Here is a 13,955-nt window from a genome sequence, read left to right as displayed (position 1 = left end):
TGAGCCACCCAGGCACCCCAAATCTAATAGCTTAAAAACGCTGCCCAGAGATTGCTGGCATCAGTATTCCACACAAGATTAAAATTATTTCCCAAGATGCATACCCTGCACTCCAATTGATATTTTAATAACTTGATTAAAAATTTCTCAGAAGTCTATTAGAGTCAGGAAACGGTCTGCGGTGTAGGTGAGGATTTTCAGTTTTTGCAACGGAAACTTTTGGCCCCATGAACATAATAGAAGAAACTCAATCAAATGTGTTTTTCCTCCATCCTCGCCTAATCCAAAGGTAAAAAAGTAAAAGGGTTTTGGAAGAGTGGTGTTTAGCTGTGCTTCTTTCCTTTTTCCTTTAGAACAGCCAGGTGGATTCATAGGATCCAATTTTTAAATAGCCTTTTATCTCTTACTCCGAATAAACCTGGCCAGCCAGCACAATCAGAAAGTTGGTTTTATGTTTTGTTTTGTTTCGAATTTTCAGCCTCTAAAGGATGGGGGAGGGGAGACAAAAATGGGGAGGAGAAAGGACGAAGAAGGTACTTTAATTAAAAACAACCAATAAGTCGAGGTTTTTAGATATGGTCTGTCATTTCCTAATTAAGAAATGAGCTTGACAGTCCCTGGGCCAACTCAAGCTGAAGACTCCTATGAAACCCTAAAGGGCTGGTGGTTGTCCAAGAGACGAAACTCCATTCCCCTGCGAGACCCCAAGCCAGTCCGCCCAGGCCGGCCGTACCCAACTCTGGGGTCCTTCCCGTCCGGCAGTCACCTCGGCTCCCTCAGGTCCGTCTCCTCCCGAGCTCAGCTCGGCGCTGGGCCCGCCGCCTCGGGCTCGCCGCCACCAGGTCGGCGCAAATACCTTTTCCCTCCCCGGGGCCCCAGGCGCGGACACCTCCCTGCCTCCCTCCCTTCTGGCGGGGCCCTTTCCCGGCTGGGAAACAGCAGCCGCGGCCGCGGCGGCAGGAAGCGAAGCCCTTGTTGATGCTGTTCCTTGGCGCGTCTCCCCGCCCTCCGGCGGCCGCCCTAGCTCTTCCAGGCTTTGGGGCGCCCCCCTCCGCGCCTGCGCAGTGCCCCGCGGGGGGCGGGGCTCAGATTCCTGTCAGCGGCAGCGGCGGTGGCGGCGACCGTCAGTTTTCGCTGAGGAGAAGCACGAAACGGACCCGTTGGCTCTCCCCCCTCCCTTTCCCCGCCCTGAACCCCCCTCCTGGCTCGCCGGGAATTAGTCCCCGTGGAGTTTCCCCTCCGCCTCGCTGCCGTTTCCTCGGTCCTCGGCCCGGTGGAAGTCACTGCCCTCGAGGAGGAGGCAGCAGCAGCCGCCCTCGCCTCGCCGCCCCCGGTTCGGTGCCCGCGGTCCCGGAGAGGAGGTGCCGCCGCCACCGCCGCTCCCCCCCTCCCGCTGCCCTCGGGCCGGGCTGGGTCGAGCTGCGATGCCCTCGGACTTCATCTCATTGCTCAGCGCGGACCTAGACCTGGAATCGCCCAAGTCCCTGTACTCGCGAGGTGAGTCAGGCTGGGGGCTGGGGCGTGGGGGCGGGGAGGCCCGGCCCAGGGGAACCAGAGGGGTCCCTGTCGGGGGTGGGGGCAAGCCCGGGCCGGTCGGGCCTGTTTTGTGGGGGGTGGGGAGAGGCTGATGGTGTCGGGTGATGGTGGAAGGGGCAGGGGAGGAGTGGCGGCCCCTCCCCCGCGGAGCCGCCGGCCGCACGGAGCCCAATTGCCGTCGGCCCCGGGTCTCTGCGGCACCAGTCGCTCTGAGAGTCCCTCGGCGTGTCCGGCCCCGCCACACTCCTCGAGCGGCTGGTCCCGGCCTCCCCCGCTCAGGGATTCCCCCTCCCCCAGACTGGGCCCCGTACTGGGGCCGCTGCGATCCGTGCGCCGCGGCCCCCCTACCAGGGCCATCCTCCCCCAGCAAAGTTGCCCCCAAACGGGCGGCTTGGCTGGGAGCCGGTTCTGGGTGCAGGGGCACCATTTTTCTCCCCCCTCCAGGTTGTTTGTGCGCCGTCGTTCTACCCCCCGCTCCCTCCGGCCTAGTCCACTCCCTCCCCTTGTTGGGACGGCCCCCCTCGACCAGGCGTTCTTCCTTTCCTCGTCATCTTATTGCTGGAATGGGCCCGAATTTTCTGTTTTTCTCTCTTCCACCTCTGTGGCATTCTAATGACTTACATCTTCCTCTCTTTTTACAAAGATAGGGGTGCTCTCTCTGGATTAGTTTTATTCCTCTCCTGTCCCAGGGGTACCAGCTCAGGCACTGACGCTGTCCTTTGAGAATTTTCTCTTTCGTTGCCGTTCCAGGACTCCTTGCAGGGAGGGGGCATTGGACAGAGATTCCCGTTTTTAAACTCTTTTGGCTAAGGCCTAAAGGGGATTCCCGGGATCTACGATATGAACACTTGAGTTGATCTCTACCGGGTTTAAATTCCTATACTGGGCTCCACAAGAATGTGTTAGAACAGGTTCCCTGCGCAAGGGGCATCAAACCAGAATGCTCCCACTACACTCTTCACCACTTTTTAAACCCCTGGGAGGGGTAAAAGACATAAATGGGTTATTAGCTATTCATTTCACCATATTAAAAGAAATTATGTGCCGTTGTGAACCTCCTTACCGAGAAATCCAGCGTTTCCTCAGTTTTGGTGTGATGTATCCATCCGCTGATTCTACCCCTCCAGAAAGGGGGACCTCAGCTTCACATTAGTAAATTTTAATTGTTTAAGGGAAATCAGAGTGAGATGGTTTACTCTGGAAGGTACTGGACTTTACAGACTGACGATTGGGTTTGTACACAGAGTCCTACTTAGTAACTGTAGCCATTGTCTGTTGCTCTGATGACTTTAGCTGGCAGTCACCATCCTGTAGGATGTTTTTCAGGCATCATACCTGAAGTAGTTTGGAGATACTGTAGTTTTGAGTGTCAGAAGAAAAAGATGATATCAAGAGATGATTCTTAGAAGAGGGCTAATGTGGTACAATTGGGTGCTAAAAATAGTCAAGACATTAACACCATTTGTGCAGTAATCATCAGATAATTTTCCATGAAACAAACGCTTTATGAAAATCGAAGTTTACCATAGAGACCAGTGTAGAGGCAATTCCATCTTCTTTTTCAGAGTATAGTCACAGATACGGGCTTTAGCTCTTAAAAATACATGGCAGTTATGTAAGAGATTTATGCCACCCTTGCCTTTTTTTCTTTCTTAAGTCATTCAGCATAAAAAGTACTTAATGCTTTTTGTGTTTTTCAGATTCTCTGAAGTTACACCCATCACAGAATTTTCATAGAGCTGGACTATTGGAAGGTCAGCAAAGTGCCATTTTAAAGCATATTGTGTGAGTATGCAAAGGCTTTCTCTGAAATGGAGTTTAAATGAGAAAGTGTGAAACTTTGCAAACTCATACAATGTAGTTTTCTCCTAAAGAGCCTGATCCTTCTTTTAGAGCAGCTGAATGTTTCAGTGGATTTTGTTGCTGTGTTTGATGTGCTTGTTAGCTTATTGTATCTGCTTTGAGAAGCCTTGAAAACCCCCCCACAAAATCACCAAAAATTATGTGTTGGGTGTTCTACTTTGGAATTCTAGATCTTAATTCTAGCCTCTTACACATAAACTGAATATGAAAAGGCTCAATCATTATAATCATAAGTATAACTGAAAGAGTGACACCAAACACATATTTCATTTGAAAATTCAGAATTTAGAACTTTTATATGTTGAGCATTTCAAAACAGAATGTTAATTATTTATTACAAAAGCATTGTATCATTACTGTTGCATTATTTTTAAGGTTAAGGAAAGCAAAGAAAGAGATGATTGGAATATGCTTAGAAAAACAAGTTTGAGACAAATTCTGGAAATGTTAATAGAAGGTGTAGAATTTAAATCGCTGACAATTACTTTAGAAAACTTTACATTGAAAAAAAGAAACACTTTGTTGTTTTCAGCATTTTAAGATAAAAAAAGACTTTATTTGTGTTTCATAGGGCTTCTAATATAATTTTTTAAAAAGCTTATTTATTTTTAGTAATCTCTACACCCAATGTGGGGCTCAGATTGAAGGGCCTCCCCAGATCAAGAATTACATGCTTTTTGACTGAGCCAACCAGGAGTCCCTCTATTTTGTAGTTTTTGAAATTGTTTTCCATATCCTCTTTGAATTTTGTAATCCTGTAGTTGGACAGCAAGGGTATTAATTTCCCCATTATAGAGATGAGTAACCTGAGGCTGGAAGTAAGAGACTTGGGGGAAAAGAGTCACACAATAGCAGACATAATGCTTTTTGTGTTTTAGCTGTAGTTCATTACCTAAACCCAAGCTGCCACTGTAAAATAAATATGCAACCGGTAACTTAAACATTTTGTGGTCCACTTTAAAAAGGCCATAAAGAGGTGCCTGGGTGGCTCAGTCAGTTATACATCTGCCTTCCATCTGCCTTTGGCTCCTATCATGATCCCGAGGTCCTGGGTTGGAGGCCTGTGTGGGACTCCCTGCTCAGTCGGGAGCCTGTTTCTCCCTCTCCTCTGCCCCTCCCCTGTTCATGCTCTCTCTCTAATAAATAAATAAAATCTTAAAAAAAAAAAAAGGCCATAAATGTTTAAGTTTTTTTGAGTTTAGATGTTTGCTTCCCATATGGTAGTCTGATATAGTGGTGGGAAGAATGGATTTTGTAATTGAGGTTGAGTTTGAATAGCAATTTAGTTGCTAATAAACTCTGTGGCCTTGGGCAGGTTATTTCACCTCTCTAAACTTTAATATTCTTTCTATAAAAATGTATATAATCTCTTAAGTTTACAGAGGTAATGTGTATGAAAATGCCTAGTATAGTGTCTGGCTTAATAAATGTTGAGTTTTCCCTTTGTATCAGCTAGCTTTTTTTACTATAATTAAAAGTACATAGAATGTTCTTTAATTATTAATTATATTTATACTTATCAGAAGCCCACTGATATATATTAGTATAAAAACCAATTACAACTTTTAATTTTTTTTTTTAAGATTTTTATTTATTTATTTGACAGAGAGATCACAAGTAGGCAGAGAGGCAGGCAGAGAGAGGGGGAAGTGGGCTCCCCGCCCAGCAGAGAGCCCGATGCGGGGCTGATCGCAGGACCTTGAGATCATGACCCGAACCAAAGGCAGAGGCTTAACCCACTGAGCCACCTAGGTCCCCCCAATTACAACTTTTAAAAAATCAACTACAATTTGATGCAAGAAATTTTATAAGTGTTTCTTTTTTTTTTTTAAGATTTTATTTATTTATTTGACAGAGAGAGAGAGAGATCACAAGTAGGCAGAGAGGCAGGCAGAGAGAGAGAGAGGGGAAGCAGGTTCCCCACTGAGCAGAGAGCCCAATGTGGGGATCGGGGCTCTATCCCAGGACCCTGACATCATGACTGGAGCCCAAGGCAGAGACTTAACCCACTGAGCCACCCAGGAGCCCCTGTAAGTGTTTCTTACTGAAGCAGATTTCTGTTTTTTATTCATATTGTCCAGTTTGTGACCATGTTGTAGATTCCTATTTGTTACAAACCCATCCGTTTTCTGGGCAACAGACCAGAGAGTATCATAATCATAGAGATTATCAGGCAGAAGCAAGACACGAAAAAAGAAAGTGTTAATTATTCCAGCAAATATTTTTAACAAGTTGATGGAAATGCAGATAGCCATTTAATGTGTATATTTATATGTATGTACTTAAATACTTTTATTAAATTTTTATTTTGGTTGAGAAGATCCTCAGTTTTTTGAAATGAGACCATCCTTTCACAGATTATCTATACATTGTAAAATGTATAAATATCAAGTATCCTTTTATGGCTTTGATACAGGGAATCATAAGAAAGTTGTTTGCTTGTGTAATGGAAGTATTTATAATCTGTGCACCCTACTTCTATTTAGAATTTACAAAAGTAGAGAGAATAAAATAATGAGCCACCATATTCCCATCACCAAGCTTTTAACAATTATCAATGCATGTCTGATCTTGTTTCTTTTATCCTCCCCTTTTCCTGAAGCTGTTTTATTTTAAGACAAATATCAGACATCATGTTACTTTATATATACATGCTTTTGTATTATAGTGATCTTTCTTTATTAATTTTTAAAATACCCTACTTTATTCCAGGAAATACATATTCTGATTTATTTCAGTAAAGTCTCTCCTCTCCCTGCCCTCTTTTTAAGTTAAAGCACAGCTGGAGGCTACTGCTTCTAATGTATAGTGTACCTTGTAATCTATGTTACAATTGTAGGTCATGCGTCGGACTTGAGTTCAAATCCTTGTTTCAGCATTTGTGCTTGACCTTGGCTTAGTCATGTGATCTTTTTGTGCTTCAATTTTCTCATCTTTAAATGGGGACAATCGTAGTATCTTCATCATGGGCTGCTGTGAAGATTATTTGAGGCAAATTCATGCCTATAGCATTTAACCTAACACATAGTAAGTGCTCAATAAATGTTAGTTTAATTAAAAATTCTGAACAACCACTTACATGGCATTTACTGTATGAGAAGAACTTTTAATATGAACTCACTGAATTCTCTTAACAACCATGAGATCGTTACTATTATCCCATTTTACAGGTGAGGGTGCTAAGGCATGGGGAGGTTTAGTAACTTACCCAGAGTCACACAGCTGCTAAGTTGTAGCCAAGATTTCAACACAGGTAGTCTCACTGTAGTCTATGCTCATTAACTATTGTATTGTATTGACTCCCTGTTATATAATAAGAAGTATTTTCTTTTTTCTTTTTCTTTTTAAAGATTTTAGTTATTTATTTGACACAGAGACAGCGACCATGAGAGAGGGAACACAAGCAGGGGGAGTGGGAGAGGGAGAAACAGGCTTCCCGCTGAGCAGAAAGCCCCATGTGGGGCTCCATCCCAGGACTCCGAGCATTATGACCTGAGCTGAAGGCAGACGCTTAACTGACTGAGCCACACAGGCATCCTGAGAAGTATTTTCTAATAATATGTGTGCATACTTTCTGTCAGTAGTCTAGATTTCCATTTAGTAGTAAACTCAACCCAGAGTAAGGGGAATTTGATTACTACAATATATAATCTGTTAAATTTTTTGAAGGACATATTTTTTCCAAATGTAAGGTCTCTCTTTAGGAAAACAAGGTTGGAAAACTTGCAGTTGAGTGTTATGGAGCTTTAAAAATAGATTCAAGGGGCGCCTGAGTGGCTCAGTCCATTGAGCGTCTGCCTTTGGCTCAGGTCATGATCCTAATTAGGGTCTTGGGATAGAGCCCTGCATTGGGCTTCCTGCTTGGTGGGAGTCTACTTCCTTATCCTCCCCACTCATGCTCTCTCTCACTATCTCTCTCTCTCTCTCTCTCAAAGAAATAAAAATCTTTTTAAAAAAATAGATTCAAAAATCTGTTTACCATTCAGTTAAGTTTGCTTTTATCCTACATATCAATGCTGGTCCTTCTTGCTACTGTGTGTGTGTGTGTGTGTATGTGTGTGTATTTTTTAAAGAATAGGAAGTTGACATAATTCAGTTTCACAATGTAATGATTCATTATTTGTATATATTGGGAAGTGACTACCACAGTAAGTCTAATTAACATCTATAGGAGCACCTGGGTGGCTCCTACGGTTAAGCCTCTGCCTTCAGCTCAGGTCATAGTCTCAGGGCCCTGGGATTGAGCACCCCATCGTGCTTTCTGCTCGGTGGGGAGCCCATTTCCCCCCCTCTCTACCTGTCTCTTTGCCTACTTGTGATCTCTCTCTCTGTCAGATAAATAAATAAAAAATCTTAATAAAATCTGTCACCATATGTGGTTCTGCTACTACCTTTTTATTTAATGTGGTAATTGCCTAACAATAGGAAAAGGGTCCAGTTATTTAATGCAATAATACATAGCCATAAAATAATGTTTCTGATGACACCATAATTACATGGGAGACTCTTAATGAAGTAAGTAAATAAAAGAGGTACTGTTGCAATTATGTTAAAAGTAACTTACATAGAAAAAGCCCTATACAAATGTATATACTGTAAGATTTTACTTTTTGATTCTATTTTTGCATTTTCCCTGATATCTTTTTTTTTCTAAGATCATTTACTTATTTATTTGGTAGACAAAGATCACAAGTAGGCAGAGAGGCAGGCAGAGAGGGGGGTGGGAAGCATGCTCACCGCTGAGCAGAGAGCCCCATGCGGGGCTCGATCCCAGGACCCTGGGCATGGGGCTCGATCCCAGGACCCTGGGATCATGACCTGAGCCAAAGGCAGAGGCTTTAACCCACGGAGCCACCTAGGTGCGCCGCATTTTCCCTGCTTTCTTTAAAGAAGTAAGTTTATGTATAGTGAACAAAAAATAAAATGGTTTATAGTTAATGTGTTCAAATTCGAAGGCTAGGAATCTTTGGAGTGTCTAGAGAAAAAGTTGAACTACGGAGAAAAATTGTCATTTCTTAACTTTCTGTATTGAAAAATACTGATTTTGGCATATATTATTTGCCATATAAAAAACTGAGATAAAAATTAAACTAAAGTAAATGAATATGAGTAAGAGGTCATTCTGGAAATATAGAGATGTAAGATAAGATGGTAGGAAATCAGATAAAACAGGAAAAATAACATAAGCAAGTTGGAAAAAATAGAGTTATAAAAATAATAGATTAAAAATTTTAAATGTTTTTAAAAGCAGGTGTTAAGAGATTATATATGATGGACTAAATTAAATAACTGGTTAAATAAGAGCTAAATACCAATGTGAGGCAGTCTTAATATTAAATATTTGAAACTGGAAGATTTATTTTTTAAAATTTTTTTAAGAGTTTGTTTGTTTAATTGACAGACAGAGATCACAAGTAGGCAGAGAGGCAGGCAGGGCCTGCAGTGGGGGAGTGGGGCGGGTGGTGGGGGAGGAAGCAGGCCCCTCGCTGAGCAGAGAGCCCTACACGGGTCTTCATCCCAGGACCCTGGGATCATGGCCTGAGCTGAAGGCAGAGGTTTTAACCCACTGAGCCACCCAGGCGCCCCTGAAAGGAGGATTTTTAAAAGAAAATATGAAATATTACAAAGAGTTAGGAACAATAAACTACTATTTTTTGTTAGTGTTGTCACACCATTTGATATGGTACTATGCATAATTATACTTTATAATTCACAAAATGAAAATCCTAAAAATAGTAGCAGTGTTCTACTGACTTTGTGGAATATTTCAGGATTGCCATTAAGCCTGATTTATTTCTCTTCATAGAGCTGGTGTTAGTAAGGTAGTTAAGCCATTAATTCTCAAATGATGAAATGTATGAAGGTATCTTAATGGAAAGGATTTTTTGAAAATATTTAGTATTAAAAATAATCTGTTGGATTCTTTTCTTGTTTATTATCTATTAATATCCATAGGTCCTTACCTAGTAACTAAAAAGGTCATTATGGAAGTGAAGTTCCAAACATTGTAAGTCATCCATACCTAGTTCATCCTCACTTCTTGGTTCTGTCCATCTCTCTGATTTCCTCCTATTTGTTTTTGTGTCTCTTTCGAAACTCTGTTTTTGTTATTTTCATTCAGTACTAGAATTCTGTTGCTTATTACAGCAAGAGGATAGAAATTCATATTTAATCAGATGGTTCTTGGCTTGCTCTTAATTCACTCTTGACACTACTGTAATTATTCCCACAGTCCCCTAAAACTTGAAAGTGATTTTATAGAAAAATATTTCTTATTGCAATTAATATTATATATAAAAAATAGCCACTTTATATTAGAAAAAATTGACTCAGATTGTTTTGTCCATAGGAGCACGTGGGTGGCTCAGTTGGGTGGGTGGCTCAGTCAGGTAGGTGTCTACCTTCCGCTCAGGTAATGAGGGGCCTGGTAACGAGCCTTTAGCCTCAAGCCTCACTGTGGACACCCTGCTTAGCTGGGAGTTTGCTTCTCCCTCTATCCCTTCCCCTCCTCGTGCTCCCTCTCCCTCTCTGAAATAAATAAAATCTTTAAAAAAAAAAAGATTATATTGTCCATAAAGAATAATAGGTGATTAGAAAAAATAAAAGATAATCTGAGGTGTCATTTGGACCTCATTGTATAGTGAGAGAAGATAGTCCTGTTAGCTCTAAGGTGTAAGACATTCTTCAGTAGAAATGTTGCTTATTAATTTATGTTATTGTCTTGCTGCAAAGATTTTATTTCAAGTTACATAAAAGAGATTCATGTGTCTTTTATTTGCTGTTGTCTTAATGAAAATCAAGGTTAAAAAAACTAACAAAGTATATAATACACTAATTATAAACCTGTACTTGAATGAAAAGGTAGAAATTTTCTTTATGGTTTAACTACAGATAATGATTCTAGCTTCCAAGTATAAATAAAACCTGGTGCTGTGATAAAGTATATATATATTTTTGATGATTTGAAACTAAAGATGTGCTACGTGGACATTTTCAGTTTACTTATTCTTAATAACTATTGAAAAATAGATTTTTTTCTCTTTTCTTAATACTTACTTGACAGATAGGTGATGATAATTAGTGCTGCCCAGCCATAAATGTTTATTCATTTTTTTTCCCATTCAGAAATGTTACAATTAGTCTTTTAGAAAATTTGGTATTGGTGTTGGTTATTTTTTTTGTTTTTTGGGTTTTTTCTGGTATCTTCTTTTGAAGATGAGGCAAGAACAGAAAAAGTTTCTAAGAGTGACCTAATTTGTTGATTACTCTTATCTTTATAAATTTAGCTTTAGTTTAGTGGGGTTTTTTGTTGTTGTTTTAGTTTTCGTTTTAGTTTTAAGACATCTACTTTAAATAACATTTGTAGGGCATGATAAAAGAAACAGCGTTGGTAAAGAAAGATTAATAAATTCAATGCTAGTAATTGGAAACATTTTTTGAGCAATTTATGTGTGCCAGAATTTTACAGATATTTTTCACATTTAGTCCTCAGAAAAAATCCTCTGAGATAGTGTCAGTATCTGTATTTCATAAATGAGCAAACTGAGATACAGAGGGATTCACTTATTTTCCCAAGGTCATGTAGTTAATCGGGGAGGCTGGAATTTGAAACTTCACTATTTTACCACAGAATATTGAGCTTATCCTGACTCTCTTAGTATAAACATTTGATAATTGGTATTTACACTTTGGGCCCTACTAAAATTACACCACTGTTCATATGATGTAAAAAGAGTGCTTTGTGTAGGATTCTTCAGCTAAACAGCTTGCATAAAGTAAGAAGTTCTATAAGCCACAGATAAAAATCAGTTAAGAATACGATGATGACCCTTTTGGGGAAATATATTAACACTGGAAATTAGCAAATCATTGCCTGACTTGGGTGAGTGTCTTTAAGATTGAGCCACCTCTGTATTGACAGATGGTGGTACTCAGAAGTGAAAAGTAGGGGAAGGCTAAGCAGACCATCACCAAAGGAGAATTACTTGAGAAATGGAGGATGCCATGGGACTCATGATTTCTTTGGCATTAGTTTTATGGAAGCCTGGAATCATTGCACCTTATTTCTGCTATTGTGTTTCAGAGCTTAGCTAAATTTGAAAGGAGATGAGCAACAGAGAATACAGTACTAATAGAGCTCTTGGAGTTAGTTCTTTTCTTGCTGCGGTTGGTCATTATTCATGAATTTCCTGAAAATTTTGTGTTAGGCATTAGAAAATATGGATTTTAATTCTAGTTTGGTTTTGAGACCCTGTGGAAAATCGTGCAAGCATTCCTTTTCTTCGGTAGAGACTTTAATAGCAGTTTTGCTTACCTAAGAGTTAAGAGGAAAAAACAACTGACACAATGTTAGAGGATGAAACTATAAAATGTCTGCATCAGTAGTGATACTCTGCATTGGACCCTATTAATTTACTTAGGTTCTTTGCACTGTCCCTCTTTCTAAAATCTTTCTACTCATGTCTCCATTTTCTCATGGTACTTTCTACATTTGCTTGTTGGTTTTGCGATTAGTTCTTATATTCTTTCTCTCTCTCTCTTTTTTTAAATAACAAATCATTATATAGAAGCACAGAGGTTTACCAGTTTTGGGTGTTCCATGAATTTCTAACAAGTGTACACGTTAGTGTAATCACCATAGATGAGATACAGAACATTTCAGTCACCCTGTTAGGTAGGTCACTTCTTGCTGTTTTGTAGTCAGTCCTGCCCACTGTAGCCCCCCAGGCAACTACTTCTCTGTTTTTTCTTAAAATAGATTAGTTTTGTCTTTTTTAGAATTTCATATTAATGGACTTATACACTATATGCTCTTTTCTCTTCAACTTTTGTTTGTTCAACCACCGTAACGTTCTAAAATGGAAAATATTTTTTTAAAGGACCTAAAAATAATGAAATTTTTTATTCTGTTTTACATTACTGTATTCTATAATGTAGCCAAGTGTAATTTTCTAGGGATGACTTTTCATGTTTATGTGCAAGTATAGGTTACTTAGTCATAATATTTATATTTATTCACTCACTTAAAATGAATTTGCAGGGGCACCTGGGTGGCTCAGTGGGTTAAAGCCTCTGCCTTTGGCTCAGGTCATGATCTCAGGGTCCTGGGATCGAGCCCCGCATCCCCGCATCAGGCTCTCTGCTCAGCAGGGAGTCTGCTTCTCTCTCTGCCTCTGTCAGCTTGTGCTCTCCCTCTCTCTGACAAATAAATAAATAAATAAATATCTTAAAAAAAAAAAAAAACCTTTGTTAGCAACATAATGGAACAATTAAATGTTGATGGGCCTGGTTACACAACTTTAAGTATTTGTTTGAATTAAGTTTTCATTACAGTTGTTTAGGTAAGTCACTAAAATGCCTCGTGTTTAAAAGTGTGTAATAGCAATGAAGCATCCAAACGTAAGTTTAAGCTAACAAGTAGCTATTCTTCACAATAAAGTTGTAATTAGAAGTCTTAAAGATTTTGTAGTCTTTTTTTTCCAGTTTCTAAATAGTGACTTGCTTATTAGGTTTTCAGTCTGAAATGAAGATTTTACTTCAAAAAATATTACTGTAAAGTGGAATTAATAATAATAAGTTAATGTTTATAAGTTAAATATTTAATTCCTAAGTACCTAGGACTTTAGAAATTATAAATTAAAATTTTTATAAAATTGTTTTGTGAACTCTTTTTCTATATCCTTTTTAATATGTATTGTTAAACCACATTCTCTAGAATATTAGGCTAAAGTAGAGTAAATGAATGTAAAATATAAACATATAGCTTGAATTTTATAATAATAATAATAATTTTTAAAGATTATATTTATTTATTTGAGAGAGAGCAAGCATGAGCAGGGGTAGGGCAGAGAGAGAGGAAGAAGCAGGCTCCCCACAGAGTAGGGAGCCCAATGTGGAGCTCAATCCCAGGACCCCAGAGATCATGACCTGAGCCAAAGGCAGTCACTCAACCGACTGAACCACCCAGGCACCCCTATAATTATTATTATTATTTTTTTAAAGATTTTATTATTTATTTGACAGAGATCACAAGTAGGCAGAGAGGCAGGCAGAGAGAGAGGGGGAAGCAGGCTCCCTGCTGAGCAGAGAGCCTGATGCAGGGCTCGATCCCAGGACCCTGAGATCATGACCTGAGCCAAAGGCAGAGGCTTAACCCACTGAGCCACCCAGGCGCCCCATCCTATAATTATTTTTGAAGAACATTTCATTTTCTTAGTTTATTTTTACCTGACTAACAGATACGTTGGATAAAATGACTATTTAATTCCTTTAATAAGCTCCATTGTTGCTTTTTTGTTTTTAAATGGGGTAATGAAGTAGTTGAAGAACAGAATGTCACTAGTTAGCTAACTTACTGGTCTATTACAGTAAACACAAATGGTACATTTATACTGTAAAATATGGTAAGTAAAAACTAAAAAATAACTTTCTTGAAAATGTTTTTCAGTGAACTTAGTAAGAATGGATAGAATCCGGGGCCCCTGGGTGGCTCAGTGGGTTAAGCCTCTGCCTTCGGCTCGGGTCGTGATCCCAGGGTCCTGGGATCGAGCCCCGCG

At 40.1% G+C, this 13,955-nt stretch overlaps 1 protein-coding gene across 1 annotated transcript in view; it reads left to right on the top strand.

The window, feature by feature from the left end:
• The first annotated feature begins 1,087 nt into the window (after positions 1-1,087).
• The window catches only part of NFAT5 (nuclear factor of activated T cells 5), a 107,949-nt gene continuing 95,081 nt past the window's right edge, over positions 1,088-13,955 (top strand). The window contains exons 1-2 of the mRNA XM_080828660.1: positions 1,088-1,497; positions 3,237-3,290. Coding sequence (XP_080684786.1) covers positions 1,425-1,497; positions 3,237-3,290 — 127 coding nt within the window. The 5' untranslated portion in view covers positions 1,088-1,424. The remainder of the gene's footprint in view (positions 1,498-3,236; positions 3,291-13,955) is intronic.

This window comes from Martes martes (assembly GCF_963455335.1).
Source record: "Martes martes genome assembly, chromosome: 17".
Taxonomy (NCBI): domain Eukaryota; kingdom Metazoa; phylum Chordata; class Mammalia; order Carnivora; family Mustelidae; genus Martes; species Martes martes.
This window is presented reverse-complemented; position numbering and strand designations above follow the sequence as displayed.